Source organism: Rhinoderma darwinii, chromosome 1 (genome assembly GCF_050947455.1).
Source record: "Rhinoderma darwinii isolate aRhiDar2 chromosome 1, aRhiDar2.hap1, whole genome shotgun sequence".
Taxonomy (NCBI): Eukaryota; Metazoa; Chordata; class Amphibia; order Anura; family Rhinodermatidae; genus Rhinoderma; species Rhinoderma darwinii.
Genome location: NC_134687.1, coordinates 90,489,330 through 90,516,409, shown reverse-complemented (window position 1 = coordinate 90,516,409; position 27,080 = coordinate 90,489,330). Strand labels below are relative to the sequence as shown.

At 42.7% G+C, this 27,080-nt stretch overlaps 1 protein-coding gene across 3 annotated transcripts in view; it reads right to left on the bottom strand.

The window, feature by feature from the left end:
- The window catches only part of CENPU (centromere protein U), a 57,913-nt gene that overhangs the window by 6,535 nt on the left and 24,298 nt on the right, over positions 1-27,080 (bottom strand). For all 3 annotated transcript variants that reach the window (XM_075860189.1, XM_075860190.1, XM_075860191.1), the window contains exons 10-12: positions 26,352-26,430; positions 22,764-22,811; positions 10,792-10,853 (exon numbers count right to left, since the gene is read on the bottom strand). In XM_075860189.1, the coding sequence (XP_075716304.1) occupies positions 10,792-10,853; positions 22,764-22,811; positions 26,352-26,430 (189 nt within the window). The remainder of the gene's footprint in view (positions 1-10,791; positions 10,854-22,763; positions 22,812-26,351; positions 26,431-27,080) is intronic.

Sequence of the window (27,080 nt, the reverse complement as noted above, 5' to 3'; positions counted from 1 at the left end):
TCTTCTATCCAGGACATGTACTAGTCCTTCTCAATGAATCAGAATATCATCAAAAAGTTTATTTAATTCAATTCAAAAAGTGAAACTCATATTATATAGATTCAGTACACAGAGAGTGATCTATTTCCAGCATTTTTTTATTTTAATGTTGATGATTATGGATAACAGTTAATGAAAACACAAAATTTAAAAATTTGAATATTGGGTAAAAGTTCAAGATTGTAGACTCCTGGTGTGACACTCTAATCAGCTAATCAACACAAAACACCTGCAAAGGTTTCCTAAGCTTTGGCCACTTTTGACCTTCCTGACAGAGACTCATTTTTTAAAAAATCTGACATGTTTCACTTTATGTTGTAATAACTTCAGAATGCTTTAACCTAGCCAAGCAATTCTGAGATTGGTTTCTCGTGACACATTGGACTTTATGATACTGGCAAAATTTGCTCGATACATTCAGTATTTCAATGTGAAAAACACCAAAATTTAGAGAAAAATTGCAAAAATTAGCATTTTTCTCAATTTAAATGTATCTGCTTGTAAGACAGGCAGTTATACCACACAAAGTAGTCGCTAATTAACATCCCCCATATGTCTACATTAGATTGACATCGTTTTCTGAACATCCTTTTATTTTTCTATGACGTTACAAGGCTTAGAACTTTAGCAGCAATAGCTCACATTTTCAAGAAAATGTCAAAAGGCTATTTTTACAGGGGGCAGTTCACTTGTGAAGTGGTTTTTAGGGCCTTATATATTAGAAACATCCAAAAAGTCACCCCATTTTAAAAACTCCACCCCTCAAAGTATTCAAAACAGAATTTAGAAAGTTTCTTAACCCTTTAGATGTTTCACAGGAATTAAACCAATGTAGAGGTGAAATTTACAAATTAAATTTTTTGTTGCAGAAATTCATTTTTAATCCATTTTTTTTGTAACACAAAGTTTTACCAGAGAAACGCAACTCAATATTTATTGCCCAGGTTCTGCAGTTTTAGGAAATATCCCACATGTGGCTCTAGTGCGCTAACTGACTCAAACACAGGCCTCAGAAGCAAAGGAGAACCTAGTGGATTTTGGACACTCCTTTTTATTAGAATATATTTTAGGCACCATGTCAGCTTTGAAGAGCTCTTGTGGTACCAAAACAGTGGAAACCCCCCAAAAGTGACCCTATTTGGGAAACTACACCCCTCGAGGAATTTATTTAGGGGTATAGTAAGCATTTTGACCAGACAGTTTTTTTTTTAATAAATTTTTTAGAAGTAGGCCATGAAAATCTACATTCTTTCAAATAAAATGTAGATTTAGCTAATTTTTTTTAATTTCCAAAAGGACTAAAGGAGAAAAAGCACCACAACATTTGTAGAACAGTTTCTCCTGAGTAAAACAATACCCCACATGTGGTCATAAACGGCTGTTTGGACTTACGGCACAGCTTAGAAAGGAAAGAGCGCCATTTGGAGCTCAAATTTAGCAGGAATGGTTTTCGGAGGCCATGTTGCATTTGCCAAGCCCCTGAAGGACCAAAACAGTGGAAACCCCCCACAAGTGGCCCCATTTTGGAAACTGCACCCCTTGAGGAAATTATCTAGGGTTATAGTGAGCATTTTGATACCGCAGTTTTTTTGCAGAAATTATTGGAAATAGGCCCTGAAAATGAAAATCTACATTCTTTCATAGAAAATGTAGGTTTAGCTAATTTTTTCTAATTTCCACAAGGACTAAAGGAGAAAAAGAACCGCAAAATTTGTAAAGCAATTTCTCCCCAGTAAAAAAGTACCCCACATGTGGTAATAAACGGCTGTTTGGACACACGGCAGGGCTGAGAAGTGAAAGAGCGCCATTTGGCTTTTGGAGCTCAAATTTAGCATGAATGGTTTGCGGAGGCGAGGTTGCATTTGCAGAGCCCCTGAGGGGACAAAACAAAGAGAACGCCAAAAAAGTGACCCCATTTTGGAAACTACACCCCTTGAAGAATTCATTTACGGGTGTAGTGATCATTTTGACCCCACAGGTGTTTCATAGAATTTATTAGAATTGGGCAGTGAAAATAAAAACAATCCTTTGTCTTCAATAAGACGTAGCTTTAGCTCAAAATTTTTCATTTGCTCAACAAATAAAGGAAAAAGAGAACCCCAACATTTGTAAAGCAACTTTTCTGGAGTACGGAAATACCCCATATGTGGTCATAAACTGCTGATTGGGCACACGGCAAGGAACAGAAGAGAAGGAGCGGCATTTGGCTTTTGGAGCACAGATTTTGCTGGATTGGTTTGACACCATGTGGTTTTTGCAAAGCCCCTAAGGTACCAGTACAGTGGAATCTAGCCAAAAGTGACTCCATTTGTGATACTGTAGTGAGCATTTTGACCCCAGAGCTGTTTCATAGATTTTATTTGAATTGGGCAGTGAAAATAAAAATTAAATTTTTTTTCCAATAAAACGTAGCTTTAGCGCAAAATTTTTCATTTTCTCGAAAAATAAAGCAGAAAAAGAACCCCAACATTTGTTAAGCAATTTCTCCCAAGTATGGCAATACCCCATATGTGGTTATGAACTCATTTTTGGGCACACGGCATGGCTCAGAAGGGAAGGAGCGCAATTTGGCTTTCGGAGTACAGATTTTGCTGGATTGGTTTCTGGGCGCTATGTAGCATTTGCAAAACCCCTGTGGGACCAAAACATTGGAAACCCCCCAAAAGTGACCCCCATTTTGGAAACTACACCCCTCAAGGTATTCACCTAGGGGTGTAATGAGCATGTTAACCCTGCAGGCGTTTTGCATAAATTAGTGTGCACTCGATATTGCTGAGTAAAAATTGGATTTTTTTCCATAGATATGCCAATATGTGGTGCCCAGCTTGTGCCACCATAACAAGACAGTTCTCTTATTATCATGCTGAGTTTCCCGGTTTTTGAATCACCCTACATGGGGCAATAATCTTTTGCCTGGACTTTGACAGGGCTCAGGAGTGAGAGAATACCATGCAAAATTGAGTCCTAATTTGGCGATTTACACAGAATTGGTTCACAATTGCAGAGGCTCAGATGGGAAATAATAAAAGAAACCCCCCAGAAGTGACCCCATTTTAGAAACTACACCCCTCAAGGCATTTATTAAGGGGTGTAGTGAGCATTTTCACCCGACAGGTCTTTTCCATAAATAAATGCGCTGCATATGGTGCAAAGTAAAAATTTACATTTTTCCCCAGAATTGCCAATTCAGTGGCAAGTATGTCGTGCCCAGCTTATGCCACTGGAGACACACCCCAAAAATTGTTAAAAGGGTTCTGCTGGGTATGGAGATGCCATATATGTCGAAGGAAACTGCTGTTTGGGCACGCTGTAGGGTTCAGAGGGGAGGGAGCACCATTTGGCTTTTGAAGCGTAGATTTTGCTAGGTAGTAGTTTTGTTTGAGTATTGCTGGTGTTTCCGTTTATAATGTGGGGTACATGTAAGCTGGGCAGAGTATATCAGGGGCATAGTCAGGGGGTATAATAATGGGGTAAACAAAGTAATCAATAGCTGTGTGTTACACTGTGGAGCAATCCTTTCTGCACAGGCCGGTGTCGCAATGATATATGGCGTCCTTTCTTATCCCCGTTTTGGTCCACACTCCGCACCTTTGCAGTTTGGGGAATTTTGCTGGGAAGTGTTGTCCTGGTATAATACGGGCACCCTCGCTTCTAGCAGATATGTTAGGCCCCCCCTTCCTGGTTCCCTAATTTTAGGGCCCCGATAAATCGCCTCTTGAAACAGACAAAATGTTCCCCTCTGATCTGCACAACTGCATGCTTTTTATTTCCTGACTTATTGGAGCCTTAATTAATTTAATTTTTTCATAGACGTAGTGGTATGAGGGCTGTTTTTATTGGTAACATTTTGGGGTACATGCGAATTTTTTATCACTTTTTATCCTATTTCTTGAGAGGCAAGGTGACCAAGGCAAGGTTTTTTTTATACAGCGTTTACCAGCGTTATAAATTACATGTTAACTGTATTCTGCGGGTCAGTCCAATTCCCAATTCCGGCGATACCTAATTATAGCACTTTATGTTTTACAACTTTTTGCACAATAAAATTACTTTTGTAAAAAGAATGTATTTTTTCTGTCGCCATGTTGTGAGAACCATAACTTAAATTTTTTCGTCAACAGAGCTGTATGAGGGCTTGTTTTTTGCGAGACGAGCTATAGTTTTTATAGGCACCATTTTTTTATACATGCGACTTTTTGATCACTTTTTATTTCAATTTTTGTAGGGCAAAGTGACCAAAAAAACAGAAATTCTGGCATTATTTTTTACGTTATTCTTTACGCCGTTCACCGCGGCGATACCAAATACGTATGGTTTATTTATTTTTTCCAATAATAAAAGGACTTGATAAGGGAAAAAGCTTGATTGTGTTTTATTTTATTACTTAAAACTTTTATTATATTTTTTACAACTTTTTTTTCACTTTACTTTAGTCCCACTAGGGGACTTGAAGGTCCAGCTGTCAGATTTTGTTTCTAATAAATTGCACTACCTACGTAGTACAATGTATTAGATCTGTCAGTCATTCACTGACAGCAAGCCGATTAGGCTTCGCCTCCGAGCGGGGACTAATCGACTTCCGTAATGGCAAACTGGAGGCCATTGTTAGGTCTCCTGGTGTCATAATAGCAGTCGGCAGTCGTGCGATTGCAGGGCACAGCTGCCGATCTGCTAACAACCACAAAGATGCAGCTATTGCATTCGATCGCTGCATCTGAGGGGTTAATGGCAGGGATCGGAGCTAGCTACGTTTCCTGCCGTTACAGGTGGATGGCAGCTGTAACATACAGCTGACATCCACCGCTGATGACGCCGGCTCATCTCCTGAGCCGGCGCCATCTTGCCGGCGTCTACGGAAGCCTTTCAGGCCACGCCTCCGGGCGGGGGCTGGAAGTGTTCCGTGCTAGGCACACCAGTTGCCATTGCAGTCACCGACACCCCGGTGATTTCATTGCTGGGGTGTCGATGAGCTGCAAACGCCTTAACTGTAGCGATTGCTTTTGACGGCTACATTTAAGGGGTTAATGGCGGGGATCAAAGCTAAATTCGGTCTTCGCCATTACAGCAGGATGTCAGCTGTCAGATACAGCTGACACCCGGGGATGATGGCACCGACTCAGCTTCTGAGCCGGTGGCAGGAATTTGGCATGAGTATACGACATTTCGCGGGAAGCACTGGCTTTCCATGTCGTATACTTACAACAAATGTCGGGAAGGGGTTAAATGGTCCAACAGTCTGGTTCAGTAGGCTACCCAATCATGGGGCTGACTGCTGACTTGACAGTTGTCCAGAAGACAGTCCTTGACACCCTCCACAAGGAGGATAAGCCACAAAATGATATTGCTAAAGAAGCTGGCTGATTCACAGAGTGCTGTATCCAAGCATATTAATGGAAGGTTGAGAGGAAGTAAAAATTGTGGTAGAAAAAGGTGCACAAGTAACAGGGATAACCGCAGCCTTGAAAGGATTGTCAAGAAAAGGCCATTCAAAAATCTGGGGGAAATTCACAAGGAGTGGACTGCAGCGGGAGTCAGTGCTTCAAGAGCCACCACACACAGATGTATACAGGACATGGGCTACAACTGTCGCATTCCTTGAGACAACGTCAGAAACGTCTTACCAGGGCTAAGGTGAAAAAGGACTGGTCTGTTGCTCCTGTTTTCAGATGAAAGAAAATTTTGCATTTCATCTGGAAATCAAGGTCCCACGGTCTTGAGGGAGAGTGGGGAAGCGTCAATCCAAATGTCTTGCGCTCCAGTGTGAAGTTTCCTCAGTCAGTGATGGTTTGGGGAGCCGTGTCATCTGCTGGTGTTGGTCCACTGTATTATGTAAAGTCCAGAGGCAACGCAGCCGTCTAGCAGGAAATTTCAGAGCACTTCATGCTTCCCTCTGCTGACAAGCTTTATGGAGATGCTGATTTCATTTTCCCGCAGGACTTGGCACCTGCCCACACTGCCAAAAGTACCAATACCTGGTGTAACAACCACAGTATCACTGAGCTTGATTGGCTAGAAAACTCCCCTGACCTAAACCCCATAGAGAATCTTTGGTGTATTGTCAGGAGGAAGATGAGAGACACCAGACCCAACAATGCAGACGAGCTGAAGGCCGCTATGAAAGCAACCTCGCTTCCATAACACCTCAGCAGTGCCACAGGTTGATCGCCTCCGTGCCACGCTGCATTGATGCAGTAATTCATACAAACGGAGCCCAGACCAAGTATTGAGGGCATATACTGTACATACTTTTCAGTAGGCCAATATTTCGGTATTAAAAATCATTTTTTTTAAATGGACTTATATCATATTCTAATTTTCTGAGAGACTAAATTTTGGGTTTTCATTAACGGTTTAGGCATAATCATCAATATTAAAAGAAAAACAAAGCTGGAAATAGATCACTCTGTGTGTAATGAATCTGTATAATATATGAGCTTCACTTTTTGAATTGAATTACTGAAATAAATTAACATTTGATGATATTCTAATTTATTGAGAAGGACCAGTATACCAAGGTTGAGCCGTGACAGCTATGCCACAGCCCCACAACATTACTGAAGGCAAAGTAGATGTTGAGAACTCGGGTGATGTGTGCGAGAGTCACCCCAAACTGCTCATTCGACTACCTGGTGATCGGTGGAGGTTCAGGGGGTCTGCCCAGCGTTCTCAGTTCTGCAGAAATGGGTGCCAGGGCAGCCAAGGTGGAGCGCAACAAGCTTGGAGGTATCTGTATGTGCAGCTGCGTTCCCTCCCCATACAGCAGAACGGATCTCCTGACATATAGAGATAGAGAGATAGAGATAAAGCTTGCAGCACTCCAGTGTGAAAAATTGGTGGTTTATTCAGTCAAACACAAAGCGACGTTTCAATCCTACAATAGGACCTTTATCAAGCAATAAAGGTCCAATTGTAGGATTGAAACGTCGCTTTGTGTTTGACTGAATAAACCACCATTTTTTCACACTGGAGTGCTGCAAGTTTTCGCTTTCTATATATGATACTCCGTCCTAGGATCAGGGCGACTTGCTGGGCACCCGTACAACAGTTTTTTGTGAGTGCTGCGTTAGGCATATATATATATATACACACACACACACTACCGTTCAAAAGTTTAGGGTCACTTAGAAATTTCCTTATCTTTGAAAGAAAAGCACAGTTTTTTTCAATGAAGAGAACATTAAATTAATCAGAAATACACTCTATACATTGTTAATGTGCTAAATGACTATTCTAGCTGCAAACGTCTGGTTTTTAATGCAATATCTACATAGGTGTATAGAGGCCCATTTCCAGCAACCATCACTCCAGTGTTCTAATGGTACATTGTGTTTGCTAACTGTGTTAGAAGGCTAATGGATGATTAGAAAACACTTGAAAACCCTTGTGCAATTATGTTAGCATCGCTGTAAACAGTTTTGCGGTTTAGAGGAGCTATACAACTGACCTTCCTTTGAGCTAGTTGAGAATCTGGAGCATTACATTTGTGGGTTCAATTAAACTCTCAAAATGGCTAGAAAAAGAGAGAACTTTCATGTGAAACTCGACAGTCTATTCTTGTTCTTAGAAATGAAGGCTATTCCATGCGAGAAATTGCCAAGAAACTGAAGATTTCCTGCAACGGTGTGTACTACTCCCTTCAGAAGACAGCACACACAGGCTCTAACCAGAGTAGAAAGAGAAGTGGGAGGCCCCGCTGCACAACTGAGCAACAAGACAAGTACATTAGAGTCTCTAGTTTGAGAAATAGACGCCTCACAGGTCCTCAACTAGCAGCTTCATTAAATAGTACCCGCAAAACGCCAGTGTCAACGTCTACAGTGAAGAGGCGACTCCGGGATGCTGGCCTTCAGGGCAGAGTGGCAAAGAAAAAGCCATATCTGAGACTGGCTAATAAATGGAAAAGATTAATATGGGCAAAAGCACACAGACATTGGACAGAGGAAGATTGGAAAAAAGTGTTATAGACAGACGAATCGAAGTTTGAGGTGTTTGGATCACACAGACGAACATTTGTGAGACGCAGAACAACTGAAAAGATGCTGGAAGAGTGCCTGACGCCATCTGTCAAGCATGGTGGAGGTAATGTGATGGTCTGGGGTTGCTTTGGTGCTGGTAAAGTGGGAGATTTGTACAAGGTAAAAGGGATTTTGAATAAGGAAGGCTATCACTCCATTTTGCAACGCCTTGCCATACCGTGCGGACAGCGCTTGATTGGAGCCAATTTCATCCTACAACAGGACAATGACCCAAAGCACACCTCCAAATTATGCAAGAACTATTTAGGGAAGAAGCAGGCAGCTGGTATTCTATCTGTAATGGAGTGGCCAGCGCAGTCACCGGATCTCAACCCTAGAGCTGTTGTGGGAGCAGCTTGACCATATGGTACGCAAGAAGTGCCCATTAAGCCAATCCAACTTGTGGGAGGGGCTTCTGGAAGCATGGGGTGAAATTTCTCCCGATTACCTAAGCAAATTAACAGCTAGAATGCCAAAGGTCTGCAATGCTGTAATTGCTGCAAATGGAGCATTCTTTGACGAAAGCAAAGTTTGAAGGAGAAAATTATTATTTCAAATAAAAATCTTTATTTCTAACCTTGTCAATGTCTTGACTATATTTTCTAGTCATTTTGCAACTCATTTGATAAATATAAGTGTGAGTTTTCATGGAAAACACAAAATTGTCTGGGTGACCCCAAACTTTTGAACGGTAGTGTATGTATATGTATATATATATATATATATATATATATATATATATATATATATCTCTATCATTGTATAGTCATACAATGAGATATGTCGCCTATACAATCCCATTGTTAGAAAAGAAAAAAATATATATTATACAGCGTGGTATAATTCATTTATTTCTTGCATACATTTTCTTTTACTGTATACTCTTCTATGGAATAGCGTTGTCTACTACGCTATTCCATACTTTTTTTTTTTTGCGATATATCGATGTATACCTGATGGAGGCGAAAAGGACATGGCCGGGAGCTTTTCCAACATACACGCTAAGTGTACATCACATACGTGATGTGAACGGGGCCTTAGCTGAATAAAAAATAGAGACTGCTTCTTTCTTGGAACAATATAAATCACTACAAATTCTGAAGTGGATGTCTGTAAAGGATCTGCCAGACACAGCTTCTGTGTCGACGCCGGTGGTTAATCAGTGTGCATCTGCTCCTAGGTCTGATAGAGTGACTCGATCTGCTACCAATCAGGCTGGTAGGCTGAGGAGTGGGAGAACCTATCACAGCCTGGCCAGACGGAGCTAGCTCCCGCCCTCGGTCTATTTATACCTTAATTTCCTGCTCTTCCTTTGCCTGTGATTCTGTCTTGTTTCCTGGCTCTGCTGTTCCTGCTAGTACTATTGACCTCTGCTTCAAATTGACCCTGGCTTTACGGACTATGCTCCTGCTCTGCGTTTGGTACCTCGTACACTCCTGGTTTGACTCTGCTCGTTCACTACTCTTGTAGCTCACGGTGTTGCCGTGGGCAACTGCCCCATTTCCTTTAGCTTCTGTGTACCCTTGTCCGTTTGTCGGTCGTGCACTTATTGAGCGTAAGGACCGTCGCCCAGTTGTACGCCGTCGCCTAGGACGGGCCGTGCAAGTAGGCAGGGACTGAGTGGCGGGTAGATTAGGGCTCACCTGTCTGTCTCCCTACCCCGACATTACATAGTCTAAGCTGTTACATTCTCCTGAGATCTACGGCGCATCCACTTAGATCTCTCAGTAACATTGCCCATTGATAATTACTAATGAAAATAGTGTATGATGTAGTGATGTATACTAGCTCATCATTCGGAGCTCTAACTCCTGAATATAAAATTAGACGTGCCCCATGCCACCAAAAACGCATATCCACACGTATTTTTCACCATGATCCACACATAATGGGAAAAGGATTTATAAATAATGGCCGACTGTGTGGTAGTATCTCTCCTCTGTGCAGTGTGTGCCAGATTCATGCCCCTTCAAATGGCAAAGACTTATAACAACGCTTTATTTTCCACTGACATTTGGGAGCCCCACAAACATTTCTTTGTTTATGTCGGAAAAACTAGCACAGGAGTTTTGCAGATATGGTGCTCTGGCCGACCTACATATTTTTCAATGCAATTACACAACAAAACTGATGTCCATACATTGTTAAATCTGCTCCATTGTTCTTTAGTGTTCTGAATGTAGCTGGTCTTACAGTACATAGGGAGATATGCCACCGGCATCTATGGTTGGTGAGACATCCTCTAATTCACAGACTCCTGAAGTGCAAGTGGAGTCTCTTATGAAAGCAGGAGTCCAATCTTCCCCTTTTTATTAAAGGAAAGGACAGGACTGGGTTATTGTAGTGAGATTTTCCAACATGTTTTACACAAAATGAGAAGTGTTTGATGGCACCCAAACCATAGCATGATTCTTGGCCTGATTGTTACAGTGTATTGCCAGCTTATTACTTTGCATTTACTTGGCAGTACAGTACACATACATTTTATTAGCTATACTGATATATTACATAAAGGAGAAGAAAGAAAATGAAAACAAATCAGATTAAGTCCAATATTGTTAATACAACCAAGGTTCCAGTAGCTCTTTGATGGCCAGAATAGGGAAGCATGTTGCTCTATTCTAACCATAAAAAAAAATACTAAAACCTGACATTATATATTAATAGCCGTCATATTCTGTTTATACAGGAACGATGACATAAGCATGTACCTTGATATAGCAAATAAATTACTTACACTATGATTTCATTTTTCACTTCAAGTAATCGTCTTCTTTTTTTTCCAATTTGTAGTTGCATCTATGGGATATAATTATGAGCAATTTGATTGTGTCAACTGTTCCTTTAAAACAAGTGCATATAAAGGCAACGCACACTTAAACACACCCAAAAAGTATAATACAATGTCATATTTATTCTGGAACTCTGCTCTCTCTACCAGTTCTGAATATCATGTAAATTGACATTGGAAAGAAGCTGCTGAATGAGACCCCCCCCCCTCCCCCCCCCCCCCCGTTCGGACTACTACCAGTATCTGCTCTGTGTTGATATCATAAGACCACACAGGTGAGAGGGCATGCTGGGTAATAACTACCAATATGTACATGATTGCACTATGAAAACCTCACATCACATTTAATACAGGAAGTAGAAGAATAAGGGGAGAGCACAGAAGTATACAGGCACATCAAAATCAATGTAATATGTATCACTTAACTGGAGGTTTGCTTTCAGCTAAAACAGATCCTCGTCCGTTTCTGTGCTTACATTAGTATATATACGCCGATCAGCCATAACATTATAACCAACTACCTAATATTGTGTTTGTTCCACTCTGACCCAACAAGGCATGGACTCCACAAGACCTCTGAAGGTCTCCTGTGGTATCTGGCACCTGTAAGTTGTGAGGTGGGGCCTCCGTGGATCGGACTTGTTTTTTCCAGCACCTCCCACAGATGCTCAATTGGATTAAGATCTGGGGAATTTGGAGCCCAAGTCAACATCTTCAACTCTTTGATGGCCAGTGCCATTAGGGAATGCTGTTGACATGAAGTGGTGGTCTTGGTTGGCAACAAAGCTTAGGTAGGTGGTCTGTGTCAAAGTAACATCTACATGAATGCCAGGATCCAATGTTTCCCAGCATAACATCTCACTGCCTCTGCCAGCTTGCCTTCTTCCCATAGTGCATCCTGGTACCCTCTATTCCCCAGGTAAACAACACACACGCATCCGGCCATCCACATGATGTAAAAGAAAATGTGATCTTTTAGAACAGGCTCCATGGTCCAGTTCTGATAAACATGTGCCGATTCTAGGAAATACTAACCACTCATAACAGGAAGTACCCCACGAGACCTGTCGTTTTGGAGATGCTCCGACTTAGTCGTTCAGTCATCACAATTTGTTCCTTGTCAAAGGGAGTTTTTTCTACATTAAAGAGGCTCTGTCACCAGATTTTGCAACCCCTATCTGCTATTGCAGCAGATCGGCGCTGCAATGTAGATTACAGTAACGTTTTTATTTTTAAAAAAACGAGCATTTTTGGCCAAGTTATGACCATTTTCGTATTTATGCAAATGAGGCTTGCAAAAGTACAACTGGGCGTGTTGAAAAGTAAAAGTACAACTGGGCGTGTATTATGTGCGTACATCGGGGCGTGTTTACTACTTTTACTAGCTGGGCGTTCTGATGAGAAGTATCATCCACTTCTCTTCACAACGCCCAGCTTCTGGCAGTGCAGATCTGTGACGTCACTCACAGGTCCTGCATCGTGTCGGCACCAGAGGCTACAGTTGATTCTGCAGCAGCATCAGCATTTGCAGGTAAGTAGCTACATCGACTTACCTGCAAACGCCGATGCTGCTGCAGAATCATCTGTAGCCTCTGGTGCCGATGTGTCCTCGCTCGTCTGACACGATGCAGGACCTGTGAGTGACGACACAGCGTGATCTCTCGAGAACACGGCTGTGTCTGCACTGCCAGAAGCTGGGCGTTCTGAAGAGAAGTGGATGATACTTCTATACACAACGCCCAGCTAGTAAAAGTAGTAAACACGCCCCGATGTACGCACATAATACACGCCCAGTTGTACTTTTACTTTTAAACACGCCCAGTTGTACTTTTGCAAGCCTCATTTGCATAAATACGAAAATGGTCATAACTTGGCCAAAAATGCTTGTTTTTTAACAATAAAAACCTTACTGTAATCTACATTGCAGCGCCGATCTGCTGCAATAGCAGATAGGGGTTGCAAAATCTGGTGACAGAGCCTCTTTAAGAGAGGTTCCCCGGTCCCCTTACATCAACTCAAATACGGATGACATCTAGCATCTGAACGGGGAGGGGGGTATCGACCCCTGGTCTTTATGTACTTCATTAATATGTGTACAAGAGAAACATTAAATTAAATCCTGGTGAACACTCTTCTATTATTAAACCACGTATGAATTGCTGTCTAATCAACCATATTGGATATATGCCATAAACAAATGCAAGAATCCACTACGCATGACAACTTGACACATGTATGCACTATATGTCTATGTTAACATTGTCAAGATTTTATATGAAAATACAGTAAAAGTTATATTTTATATACAAACTCTGGATCAATTTTTTCTCTATATATATATATATATATATATATATATATATACACTACGTAGAATTGCAAAAATTAAGTCTGGGTGGTAGGCTCCAAACCACACCATCGAAATCCCTTGTCAAAGTCGCTCAGATCCTTAGGGTATGTTCACACGTAGTCAACAAAAACGTCTGAAAATCCAGAGCTGTTTTCAAGGGAAAACAGACCCTGCTTTTCAGACGTTTTTTTACCAACTCGCATTTTTCGCGGCGTTTTCACGCCGTTTTCGCGGCGTTTTTTACGTCCGTTTTTGGAGCTGTTTTCATTGGAGTCTATGAGAAAACAGCTCCAAAAACGTCCAAAGAAGTGTCCTGCACTTCTTTTGACGATGCTGTATTTTTACGCGTCGTCGTTTGACAGCTGTCAAACGACGACGCGTAAATAACAGGTCGTCTGCACAGTACGTCGGCAAACCCATTCAAATGAATGGGCAGATGTTTGCCGACGTATTGGAGCCGTAATTTCAGACGTAAAACGAGGCATAATACGCCTCGTTTACGTCTGAAATTTGGCCGTGTGAACATACCCTAACACTTGCTAATTTTTCCTGTTTCCAACACATCAACTTCATGAACAGACTGTTCACTTGCTGCCTAATATATCCCACCCCTTGACAGATGCCATAGTAATAAGATTACTCACTTCAGCTGTCAGTTTCTCTAATGTTATGGCTGATTGGTGTAGTTACATAGTTAGTACAGTTAAAAAAACAAACTATGTCCATTGAGTGCAATCAAGGGCGGGGAGAGGATGCGGAAAGATTCATTCTCAGACCTTTGTTTCCCCATATTGATTGAGAAGGCAAAAAAAAATACCACAAAGGGCGTGAGCCAATCTGCCTTAAAGGGACAGTGTCATGATTATTTTTTTTAATTTATGTTTATTTAAAAAAATATTATATTAACTTTATTTCATTTTTCACACACAAAGTTTTTTTAAATTAACACTTTCTTACTTTACTGGGGGCTGCCATGTTTTATTTCATCTGTGTATGTGTCTCTTAACGACACATACACAGATGGAATACGGCAGGACAGTGCATAGGACACAATGAACGTGAGCTGTTCATTGCATCTGGCTCTGTACTGCGCAGGCGCAGTTCAGAGCCACCCAGCAGAGAAGCTTGTTTGTAGGGAGATAGCAGGCACCATTATGAAGACCGGCTGCACTGCAGGTAAGATGTGTGTGTTTCTGTCTGGCCCTCTCTCTCGCTCTCACAGACCCTCCCGCGCGACACCCTCCCACTCTGTCCAAATATGTTTGTTTGGTTTATTGTAACATTGCTGGGTGCACATATTTATATTACAGGATATATTGGCATGCAATGTGTGTGTTTTTAAGTAGTCATCATACACTATAGCTAGTAACTACTTTGCTTCATTTACTGTTTTATATTTAGCTCTGTTTTTATGGCAATCTTTACTCTGAAAGTATCAGTGTAATTTGACTTACCACTGTAGCACTGTATGTATATTTAGCAAAAGTAGATATTTGGGCTACCAGTGAGCTGCCTATGTGTAGCAGAGCCGAGTGCATGTGTGTCTGTGTGTAGCAGAGCCCAGTGCGTTTGTGTAGCAGAGCCGAGTGCGTGTGTGTCTGTGTGTAGCAGAGCCCAGTGCGTGTGTGTCTGTGTGTAGCAGAGCCCAGTGCGTGTGTGTAGCAGAGCCGAGTGCGTGTGTGTCTGTGTAGCAGAGCCCAGTGCGTGTGTGTCTGTGTGTAGCAGAGCCCAGTGCGTGTGTGTCTGTGTAGCAGAGCCCAGTGCGTGTGTGTCTGTGTGTAGCAGAGCCCAGTGCGTGTGTGTCTGTGTGTAGCAGAGCCCAGTGCGTGTGTGTCTGTGTGTAGCAGAGCCCAGTGCGTGTGTGTCTGTGTGTAGCAGAGCCCAGTGCGTGTGTGTCTGTGTGTAGCAGAGCCCAGTGCGTGTGTGTCTGTGTGTAGCAGAGCCCAGTGCGTGTGTGTCTGTGTGTAGCAGAGCCCAGTGCGTGTGTGTCTGTGTGTAGCAGAGCCCAGTGCGTGTGTGTCTGTGTGTAGCAGAGCCCAGTGCGTGTGTGTCTGTGTGTAGCAGAGCCCAGTGCGTGTGTGTCTGTGTGTAGCAGAGCCCAGTGCGTGTGTGTCTGTGTGTAGCAGAGCCCAGTGCGTGTGTGTCTGTGTGTAGCAGAGCCCAGTGCGTGTGTGTCTGTGTGTAGCAGAGCCCAGTGCGTGTGTGTCTGTGTGTAGCAGAGCCCAGTGCGTGTGTGTCTGTGTGTAGCAGAGCCGAGTGCGTGTTTGTGTCTGTGTGTAGCAGAGCCCAGTGCGTGTGTGTCTGTGTGTAGCAGAGCCCAGTGCGTGTTTGTGTCTGTGTGTAGCAGAGCCCAGTGCGTGTTTGTGTCTGTGTGTAGCAGAGCCCAGTGCGTGTTTGTGTCTGTGTGTAGCAGAGCCCAGTGCGTGTCTGTGTGTAGCAGAGCCCAGTGCGTGTTTGTGTCTGTGTGTAGCAGAGCCCAGTGCGTGTTTGTGTCTGTGTGTAGCAGAGCCCAGTGCGTGTTTGTGTCTGTGTGTAGCAGAGCCCAGTGCGTGTTTGTGTCTGTGTGTAGCAGAGCCCAGTGCGTGTTTGTGTCTGTGTGTAGCAGAGCCCAGTGCGTGTTTGTGTCTGTGTGTAGCAGAGCCCAGTGCGTGTGTGTGTCTGTGTGTAGCAGAGCCCAGTGCGTGTTTGTGTCTGTGTGTAGCAGAGCCCAGTGCGTGTGTGTGTCTGTGTGTAGCAGAGCCCAGTGCGTGTGTGTGTCTGTGTGTAGCAGAGCCCAGTGCGTGTGTGTCTGTGTGTAGCAGAGCCCAGTGCGTGTGTGTCTGTGTGTAGCAGAGCCCAGTGCGTGTGTGTCTGTGTGTAGCAGAGCCCAGTGCGTGTGTGTCTGTGTGTAGCAGAGCCCAGTGCGTGTGTGTCTGTGTGTAGCAGAGCCCAGTGCGTGTGTGTCTGTGTGTAGCAGAGCCCAGTGCGTGTGTGTCTGTGTGTAGCAGAGCCCAGTGCGTGTGTGTCTGTGTGTAGCAGAGCCCAGTGCGTGTGTGTCTGTGTGTAGCAGAGCCCAGTGCGTGTGTGTCTGTGTGTAGCAGAGCCCAGTGCGTGTGTGTCTGTGTGTAGCAGAGCCCAGTGCGTGTGTGTCTGTGTGTAGCAGAGCCCAGTGCGTGTGTGTCTGTGTGTAGCAGAGCCCAGTGCGTGTGTGTCTGTGTGTAGCAGAGCCCAGTGCGTGTGTGTCTGTGTGTAGCAGAGCCCAGTGCGTGTGTGTCTGTGTGTAGCAGAGCCCAGTGCGTGTGTGTCTGTGTGTAGCAGAGCCCAGTGCGTGTGTGTCTGTGTGTAGCAGAGCCCAGTGCGTGTGTGTCTGTGTGTAGCAGAGCCCAGTGCGTGTGTGTCTGTGTGTAGCAGAGCCCAGTGCGTGTGTGTCTGTGTGTAGCAGAGCCCAGTGCGTGTGTGTCTGTGTGTAGCAGAGCCCAGTGCGTGTGTGTCTGTGTGTAGCAGAGCCCAGTGCGTGTGTGTCTGTGTGTAGCAGAGCCGAGCGTGTGTCTGTGTGTAGCAGAGCCGAGCGTGTGTCTGTGTGTAGCAGAGCCGAGCGTGTGTCTGTGTGTAGCAGAGCCGAGCGTGTGTCTGTGTGTAGCAGAGCCGAGCGTGTGTCTGTGTGTAGCAGAGCCGAGCGTGTGTCTGTGTGTAGCAGAGCCGAGCGTGTGTCTGTGTGTAGCAGAGCCGAGCGTGTGTCTGTGTGTAGCAGGGCCGAGCGTGTGTCTGTGTGTAGCAGAGCCGAGCGTGTGTCTGTGTGTAGCAGAGCCGAGCGTGTGTCTGTGTGTGGCAGAGCCGAGCGTGTGTCTGTGTGGCAGAGCCGAGCGTGTGTCTGTGTGGCAGAGCCGAGTGTGTGTCCGTGTGTAGCAGAGCTGAGTGTGTGTGTGTGTGTGTAGCAGAGCTGAGTGTGTGTGTGTGTGTGTAGTAGAGCTGAGTGTGTCTGTGTGTAGCAGTGCTGTGTGTGTCTGTGTGTAGCAGAGCTGAGTGTGTGTGGAAAGGAATTGACTCAACATTTCTTTATTTACACAATGCATTTTTTAAAACAGCGTGTGTAAAAAGGCGCTTTTTATGTGCTAACAGCGCACTTTACAAATTATATAAATAAAAAGCAGAATCAAGAGTTTTTTTTATGCAAAAATAACGTGTCAAATACACGCCATGTGAACCTGTCCACTGAAAAGTCATTCACTTCACTTTCATCATTTTAAGGGTATGTTCGCACGCAGTGTTTTCAGCCGTTTTTCGGGCCGTAAACGACCCGAAAAACGGCTGAAAAATCGGAAACAGAACGCCTACAAACATCTGTCCATTGATTTCAATAATAAATACGGCGTTCTGTTCCGACGGGGCATTTTTTACGCGGCCGTTTGGGACGGTTTTCATTGACTCTATAGAAAAACGCGGCCAAAAACATCGAGTTTGATTAAAAAAATGGCTGAAAATCAGGTACTGTTTTCCCTTTGTTTAGTAACCGTGTGAACATACCCTTAGCCTTTTGGTGTGTCCTATAACTTCGGCCAGCTGCCATTTGTACAATCACTCCAAAAATCGCAGCCGGACAGTGCTTAGCAATTTGAAGACCCCTTTTCCAGGCTTGTAGGAGGGGGGGGGGGGGGTGAGAATCCCTGCCACATTTATGGCAGCTGTGAGTCAGGTTGCTTTGCCTTATTCACCTTGCTATAATTCTGGGAAGTGCTCCCTCTGGTGGCCAACATAGGAAGTATTAAATATTAAATAATAATTTGACATTTTTTCCTATCATGTGGAAGAAAAAAAAACAATACAGCAAAAAAAACTTAAAAAATATAATAGAAGTAACTTACTTAAAAAAAGGTTTCATTCGCGACACATTCCCTTTACGACATCTGACATTTACATCATAGTCAAGTAGGGGCGACTTTGGAGTGAGCTGAGCCCACTCCATATAGAGCGGGTGTCAGTTGTATATTACAGCGAACACCTCACTCTTTTTGCCGGGATCAAGGATTACTCAGAATCTCGCCGTTTAACCACTTAGAAGCCGTGGTCAATAGAGCTGGGGGGGGGAGCCCCCTCTGTCACTTCATCAGCCACCATGCGACGTGGTCTCAGGCTGCCAATTGGTTGTAATGGCAGCCAGGAGCCTAATGAAGGCCCCCTGGTCTGCCACGTTAGTTCTCCTATTATTACCAGAGGAGAGGAGAGAAGACAAAAATCACAATACATTGCAATACATAAGTATGGCAGTATCTTGTGCAAGCAAATCAAACGATTGCATGTTCAAGTCCCCTAGTGGGACTTAATTTTTTTTTTCTTTTTAATTCAAGTTTTTAGGAATATATATATAAAACACCTTTTCCTATTTTCCCCCTATAGTAATGTAAACAATTAAAAAATATATATAAATTGGTATCGCAGCGTCCGTAAAAGTCCTAACTATTACAAGAACGTTATTTACAATAACGTTATTTATCCCACACAGTGAACGCCATAAAAACAAACAAATATACGTCAAAAATATAATTTGTGTTTTAGCCCCTTCCCTCACACTGCACATTTATGGGACTAGCAGAACGTACTTTGCGCACAGCGCTGTAAATGTACGGCACGGGCTCAGGAGCTGGACCAGCTGACACCTTGCTGCAACAGGTGGGATATGAGATAACTCCAAAAATGGTGCTATTAACCTCCTAACAGTCACATTAAAATTGGAAAAAAAACATCCCCAAAATTCCACTTGTTTTGTGATTGAAAATGTTAAATTGACATCCCAAGTAAACATAGTGAATAATCAAAAGCATGTTCGCCATAAAATTTCCCTCTATGTCCATTAGCTGAATAAAAAGTCTTTTTTTTAAATAATAAACAAATAAAAAATTGTGCCCTCATAATGGTGTTTAAAAAAAACTGGTGCAAATCAGACACTTCGCTAGAGACCGGGACAAATTACGCCCTGTATGTAATTTAAAGTTATTTAGACTGCTTGATAAACCCACAAAAAAATCTTAGAGGTATTTACAATATTTTAAAAACTAATGCTGAATTCAGCAAAACTCATAATATTAGGACCTGGGGAAAAAATGTAGGCATGACCTTCGAGAATGATCAATGGCTAACAGCCTTTAGGGTATGTGCACACGATAGCAGGCATTTACGTGTGAAAAGACAGACTGTTTTCAAGAGAAAACAGCTGCCTCGTTTCAGACGTAAAAGATCCTCCTCGCATTATGCGAGGCGTCTGTGACGCTCGTAAATCTTGAGCTGCTCTTCATGGAGTTCAATGAAGAACGGCTCAAATTACGTTGCAAAGAAGTGCCCTGCACTTCTTTGCCGAGGCAGTCAATTTACGCGTCGTCTTTTGACAGCTGTCAAACGACGACGCGTAAATTACAGGTCGTCTGCACAGTACGTCGGCAAACCCATTCAAATGAATGGGCAGATGTTTGCCGACGTATTGTAGCCCTATTTTTAGGCGTAAATCGAGGCATAATACGCCTCGTTTACGCCTGAAAATAGGTTGTGTGAACCCAGCCTTAAACTTATCCACTCGACTTTACAATGTAGTTCACGCGTAGAAGCAGCTATCAAAACTAACCTACACTGGTATTACACCTCAGATAAACTACATCAGATGTATCCTAATTCCTCAGCAGATTGTTGGAGAGGCTGTGGATACAAGGGTACTTTGTTACATACACTGTGGGACTGTCCCGCTATAAATGAATATTGGAAACACGTGTTTAACTTGTTAGAATCTTTATTTCATCTTAAGATTCCCATGTCCCCTTATTTAGCGTTGCTCTTCTTACACATGGAGGTCGTTCCTTCCAGATTCAGACCATTGACATGTAAAATCTTGGTTATGGCCAAATTAGTCTTGACCAGACATTGGAAAAGCGCTTGTGCCCCTACATTTCAGCAACTGATTTCATCAATCAATACTTCTTATGCGTACGAAAAAATAATAGCATATGGCAACTTTTCCTCTTCTTCATTCACTAATATTTGGAGTAATTGGATTCTTAGCCCTTTTTCTCAACCAAGTTTAGTGAACTAGTTGAAATAATGTGAACTAAAAACTCGATGCTGGCTTTATGGTTATAATTTGATGATTTCATGATTGTTTATGATTTCATGATTATCTATTCTCTTCCTCTTTTTTTTTCTCTCTCTCTCTCTCTTTTTCTTTTTAAAGCTTACGTTGGAACGACATATGTGTAATTGTAATTATATGAAAATTAATTAAAAAAAATTATTGTTAAAAAAAAACAAAAAAATGGTTGGTCTGCAACAATTCCAGAGTAACAAACAATGACTCCTTAATGACCAAGCATTTTGTTTTTCCAATATCACATTCCAAGAGTTAAACATTTTTTTTCCATCTACATATTGGTTTGAGGGTTTTTTGTTTTTTTTGTGGAACGAGTTGTATTTTTTTATTGGCACCATTGTTGGGTACATTTTTAGGGGGAATTGAAAAGAAAAATATATATTTTTTAAATTAACGCTGCTCCTTGAACTGTATGAATAATTGTTACCTTTATTCTATGTGTAGGTACGATTATGGCAATACCAAACATGTATGATTTTTTTAATGTTTTTATGAATGGCATCTGAGGAGGCCATGGTGTGAACCAGTCGAAGATATGCACTGAAGACCAGGTGGCGGACTTGTACACCTGAAAGGCTGAAGCTTCATGACATACCTCCCAGGGTGCACTGACAGCTCGCACGGTGTGGGCTGTCACCCAAAGGGGAGGATCCTTGCCCTTGAACAGATAGGCTTCTGTGATCGCTGACCGAATCCAGCAGTCAATGATGGCTTTCAAGGTCTGTAGACCTTACCTCGGATCTCCCAGAAGCACAAAATGGGGTCAGACAATCAAAACAGTCCTGACATCAAGTCTGTAAAATAAACAATCCCGCAGGTGAAAGGGAGCAGGACAAAAGGCAGAAATTACCTTTGGGAGGAAGGAAGGAACAAACAGGGTGTAACACCACAATGTCCTGGTGAAGAACAAGAGAAGTAGACTTGCAGGAAATTGCTGACAGCTCCGGGACCCTCCTGCTGGAGTAAACTGCCACATAGAATGGACCTTCCAGGAGAGGATCCTAGAAGAATCTTCACTTAGAGGATCGAAGGGGGAGACCTGTAAGGCCTCAAGGACCAAGCTCAGATCCAAAGCGGAAACTGAGGCGGAAGTGCAGTGAGCAATACCCTGCAGAAAATCGTCACCTGAGGGCGAAAGACCCTTGAGGGTGGCCAAGCCCACACCTTGGTCTAATCTAGACTGTAGGGAGGACAGTAGTTTGGGGGTGGAACATATGAGAGGGTGGAGCCCGCCCTCCTTGCACCAGCTGAAGTAGGCCTTTTATAGTGTGATATATTACACCTACGCTGATTGGGACTACCCAACCTTTAACATGGTCTGAATGTCCAGTACTGAGGGGCCCCAGCATCTCAGGACCTCGGCCTCAACAGCCATGCCGTTAAACACATCTGAGTTAAAGTGAAGTGGAAGAGCAGACCTTGGGAAAACATTTTGGGAAGATGGGGCTGTTGCCAAGGAGCGTCAGCCAGAAAGTGGATATGTTTGATATACTAGGATTGGAAAGGCCAGTCTAGTGCTATCGGGGATGACAAGAGCATCCACTGCGCGCAGCTCTAAACCTCTGGCCATGAGAACGGACATTTTGTTGCTCAAAACAGGTCCATATTTGGAATTCCCAATATATTTTGAGAAAAGTCAAAAGAACAGCACCAAGATGGGGGACAGTAAGAACAGAGAACGCTGCACATACTTAACTTTGGTAGTCTTCAGATGCATACAAGGCACTAGAGGTAGCATAAGGGTCATACTATATTAATATTGAGTTCAGTGTATAACAGTATGCAAAAATCGCCTACGCTCCCTCTAGTTTTCTGTAAATGCTGCAGTTAGTTAGTCAGTCCACAGTCTAGTGTAAACACTGCGGTCAGTCCACGGTCTAGTGTAAACGCTTCCGTCGATCAGTCCACAGTCTAGTGTAATTGACTCAGTCAGTCCATAGTCTAGTCTAAATACCTTCTTTTTTTTTTTTTTTTTTTACATGTAGTAATGTTGATTTTTAGTTTGGCAACCAAATATTCTCAATTGGCTCCTAAATTTTTAGACTTAGTGAGCCAGAGACGCCCAAGCCATTTTTAATTTGGCCTGGAGCCCTGTTAAGTATTAGAACATTTCTCCACAAAAGGATTTAATACATTATTGCCAAGTGAATTTGTTCTTGTTCTTGTTCAATTACATCACCTTTTATCTAAGTGCAGTAAGGATGAAAATCAAATGTCTGAATGTCCACAAATGTACATTTCATCCACATGTTGTTTAATAAGAAAAAATAAACTAAAAATAAATAAAAACATTTGCACTATGTTTCCAATATCAAGAAACCAGGTATGTGCAAGAATACCATTGCTGAACCTGAATTGCAGCTTGAGATAGACAGACAGACATATATGCGAGAGAGAGAGAGAGAGAGAGAGAGAGAGAGAGAGAGAGAGAGAGAGAGAAATAGACAGATATTTATTTACCTTTGCATTTTTTCTTTTAAGATCTTTCATCTTCTGTACGTCTAATATCTGTGGAAAAATAGGTAATATTTCTGTGTTAAAATATATAAAAAAATATACACAAATAACATAAATAAACGACTGATCCGTATAAAGCTAGGGCTGTATATATGTAGTTGCATGGCCTAGCTATTACAACACTCACAGATTAAATACTCATGGCCACCTGACAGCATGACCAGGCTGCAGATTTAAAAATCAATCAGGTAGAACATACATATAGCAGTTAGGCCCTGTGCATCTCACGGTTATGACCCACGTTTAGCGTATACAACAGTATACCTTTCTTTTAAAGGACAGAATAGCGTAGTAGACAACACTTTTCTATCCCGCAAAAAAAATGTATACCACAGGGTATATATTTTTTTTACCATGGGGGCCTATGGGTGACGGATTACACTGTATGGTATCCATCAGTGGCCGCAAAGCGGCAGTAACATACAGTTAGGTCCAGAATTATTTGGACAGTGACAAGTTTTGGCATTTTAGCTGTTTACCAAAACATATTGAATATACAGTTATATAATCAATGTGGGCTTAAAGTGCAGACCCTCAGCTTTAATTTGAGGATATTCACATCATAATTTGAGGAAAGGTTTTGAAATTACAGCTCTTTAACATGTAGCTCCCTCTTTTTCAAGGGACCAAAGGTAATTGGACAATTATCTCACAAGCTACGTAATGGGCTGCATGGGCTATTCTTTCGTTAATCCATCATCAATTAAGCAGGTAAAAGGTCTGGAGTTGATTTCAGGTGCGGCATTTGCATTTGGATGCTGTTGCTGTTAACCCACAACATGATCTCGTGAAATCCAAATGGCCTGGACGTCCACGGAACCCAACAGTGGTGGATGATCGCAGAATGCATTCCATGGTGAAGAAAAACCCCTTCACAACATCTAGCCAAGTGAAGAACACCCGCCTGGAAGTAGGTGTATCAGTATCTAAGTCTACCATAAAGAGAAGACTTCATGAGAGCAAATACCAGAGGGTTCACCACAAGGTGCAAACCATTAATCAGCCTCAAAAATAGAAAGGCCAGATTAGACTTTGCCAAGCAACATCTAAAGAAGCCAGCCCAGTTCTGGAACAGCATGAAACGAAGATCAACCTGTACCAGAATAATGGGAGGAAGAACGTGTGGAGAAGGCTTGGAACGGCTCATGATCCAAAGCACACCACATCCTCTGTAAAACATGGTGGAGGCAGTGTGATGGCATGGGAATGCATGGCTGCCAAAGGCACTTGTCACTAGTGTTTATTAATAATATAATAATAATAATAATAATCTTTATTTATATAGCGCTAACATATTACGCAGCACTTTACAATTGAAACAAACAATATCAGACAATACATAGTGACAAAGTTAATTTACAATTCAAACCTGAGGAGTGAGGACCCTGCTCGCAAGAGCTTACAATCTATGAGGAAATAAGGGAGACAAAGTGTAACAGTGTTTGTTCTGTACAATATTCCAGCCATTTTTATACACATGGGGTGGTAACATAAAGCTGCATGAGCCGGTCACCAGCCAGTATCCGTGTATGACGGACATGAAGAGAAGGAGTGTGAGGGAACTTTATTCTGATGACTAATTTAAAAGGAGGGCCATGGAAAGGAGTCAGATTAGGGAATGTTATAGGCCTGTCTAAATAGATGTGTTTTCAGGGCACGTTTAAAACTGTGGATGTTTATTGATGATGTGACTGAAGACAAGCAGCCGGATGAATTCTGAAGTGTTCAGGGATATACTTTATGCTCAGATTCAACCAAATGCAGCAAGGTTGATTGGACGTTGCTTCACCGTACAGATGGACAATGACCCAAAACATACTGCGAAAGCAACCCAGGAGTTTATAAGGCAAAGAAGTGGAATATTCTGCAATGGCTAAGTCAATTACCAGATCTCAACCCGATCGAGCATGCATTTCACTTGCTTAAGACAAAACTTAAGGCAGAAAGATCCACAAACAAGCAACAACTGAAGACCACTGCAGTAAAGGCCGGGCAAAGCATCACAAAGGGGGAAACCCAGCGTTTGGTGATGTCCATGGGTTCCAGACTTCAGGCATTCATTGCCTGCAAAGGATTCTCTACAAAGTACTAAAAAAAACAAACAATCTATTTATGGTGATGTTAATTTGTCCAATTACTTTTGAGCCCCCGAAATGAGGAGGCTGTGTAGAAAAATGGTTGCAATTCCTAAACGTTTCACATAATATTTATGTTCAACCCCTTGAATTAAACCTGAAAGTCTACACTTCAATTGCATCTCAGTTGTTTAATTTCAAATCCAATGTGGTGGCATGCAGAGCCCAAATCATGAAGATTGTGTCACTGTCCAAATAATTCCGGACCTAACTGTAACTGTCCATACATGGACAGTTAATGCTGGAGCTTTCCGACGCAGCAGAGGCCGCCCCAGGGAAGCTCCAGTGACAAAGATTCCCTGGGCCGAGATAAGAGACCTCCTTCCCCCACAGCAACACTTTGGAATCCCCGGCTGCTATTTTGGCCCGGAGAAGCTACGTCACTGGATATTCCCTGGGGTAGCCCCAGTGACGCAACTGGCTAGCTACTAGGCTAGTGACTGGGGCTACACTAGGAAAACTCCAGTGATGTCCCCAGCCGAGGTTTTAGCCGGGCCGCCGTGCGGAACTTCAGCCTGACAGGCCTGCCAGAGTCTGAGGGCAGGGCAGCCTCTGCTGCGGAGGGAAACTCCAGTGTAACTGTTCATATATGGACAGTTACGTCACTGGAGCTTCCCAATGTATCCATTAAACGGAGGCAAGTGAAGGACGTCTAACAGTGGTATTTATCACCCTTAGGCTATAATTGTACCCGTTTAACAGCTATGTCAAGAACAGAGTCATGAGAGTTCTTGATGCATCCATTAAATGGATACTATTGTAGCCTATCGGTGATGGATGCCACTATAGGACATCCATCACAGTACACATTTAACGTTTTTTATCAGGAACTTTATGTGCACAGGGCCTAAACCTTCTGCAGCCTGTATATTAGATACAGCGATCACATCGTGCTCCAATGTATCTCTGTACCTCTGTAATTCACAATGAGGATTTTTACAATAAGAAACCCTAATATCACCAAAAGGCGCCATAAAAAGCTCCACAGTGGGTACGAAAACTATGAAGGAAGAAAGGATACTTTATAAAGATTTACAGACTGCTGTCACGATGCTGATGAATCTGCTACAGATGTTTCTGCATGATCTATCTGCTCATAAACCTTACCTGTAGGCACAGCGCTCAGCTATCTCCGGCAGCCCAATAGAGAATGAATGGAGCGCAGTGTGCATACGTGACCTACTGCTCTGTTCATACTGGGGACCCAGGACCCCCGTTCTCTTGATCGGTGGGGGTTCCAATGGTGGGACGCCCAGGGATCAAACACTTATCACCTATCCTGTGCCATCCATAAACAATTACCCAGTAAATGCCAGTGTTTTAACAAGTATTGGCATGTCCATAGAAGGTAGTAAAGTGGTAAAAAAGTATTTACAAAGGCAAATCAAATACTTACTGTTGTAGCTAACTGTTCTTTAAAACTATGGAAAAAATCATCAATTGCTCTTTTGCAGACATCTGCGTCAACATTTTCCCTACAAAGAAACAAAACATTACTTTCTATATAAAGTGTCTTAAAACAGCAAAACAAAGCCAGAAATAAAATAAGAAATGCAGGTTAGTGAGTGAAGCCTCTCCAAAAGACACCTTCATCCAGAACAGATTCTTATCCTATGTACACTGGCCCACTTTAAAAATACCAAAATCCACATTTACTTACCACTTCCTGGCCTTGTCCCTATTTAATCCAACCAAAATTCTGTACCTGGACACACAGTATTATTAGGGAAAATTATTAACAGCTTTACACCCCTTTTGTGGCGTAAAAAATGCTGAAAACTATGGCGCAAGCAATATTCGCGACCTTTTGGCATTTTAAAGTCAGAGTTTAGCAGAGGAGGCTTTCACTCCCCCAAACGAACAGATTTACTATAACTCACACCAGAAATTGGCGTAAGTGATAGTGCAAATTTATGCCTGGTCATAGAAGGTGTAGATTTGATTTTCTAGCACACGGAGAGGCAAAGATGTGGCAAATTTATTTGGAGGCGTGCACCTCTTAATAAATTTGGCACATTTTTCTCCAGCGAAGTTTAGTTTAAGCCTGGCTTATGATGAAACGCCAGTCTTAATAAATCCCTCCACGTGTCTTGAAGTGCTGTTGCAGTGAGATGCTTTGGGTGTT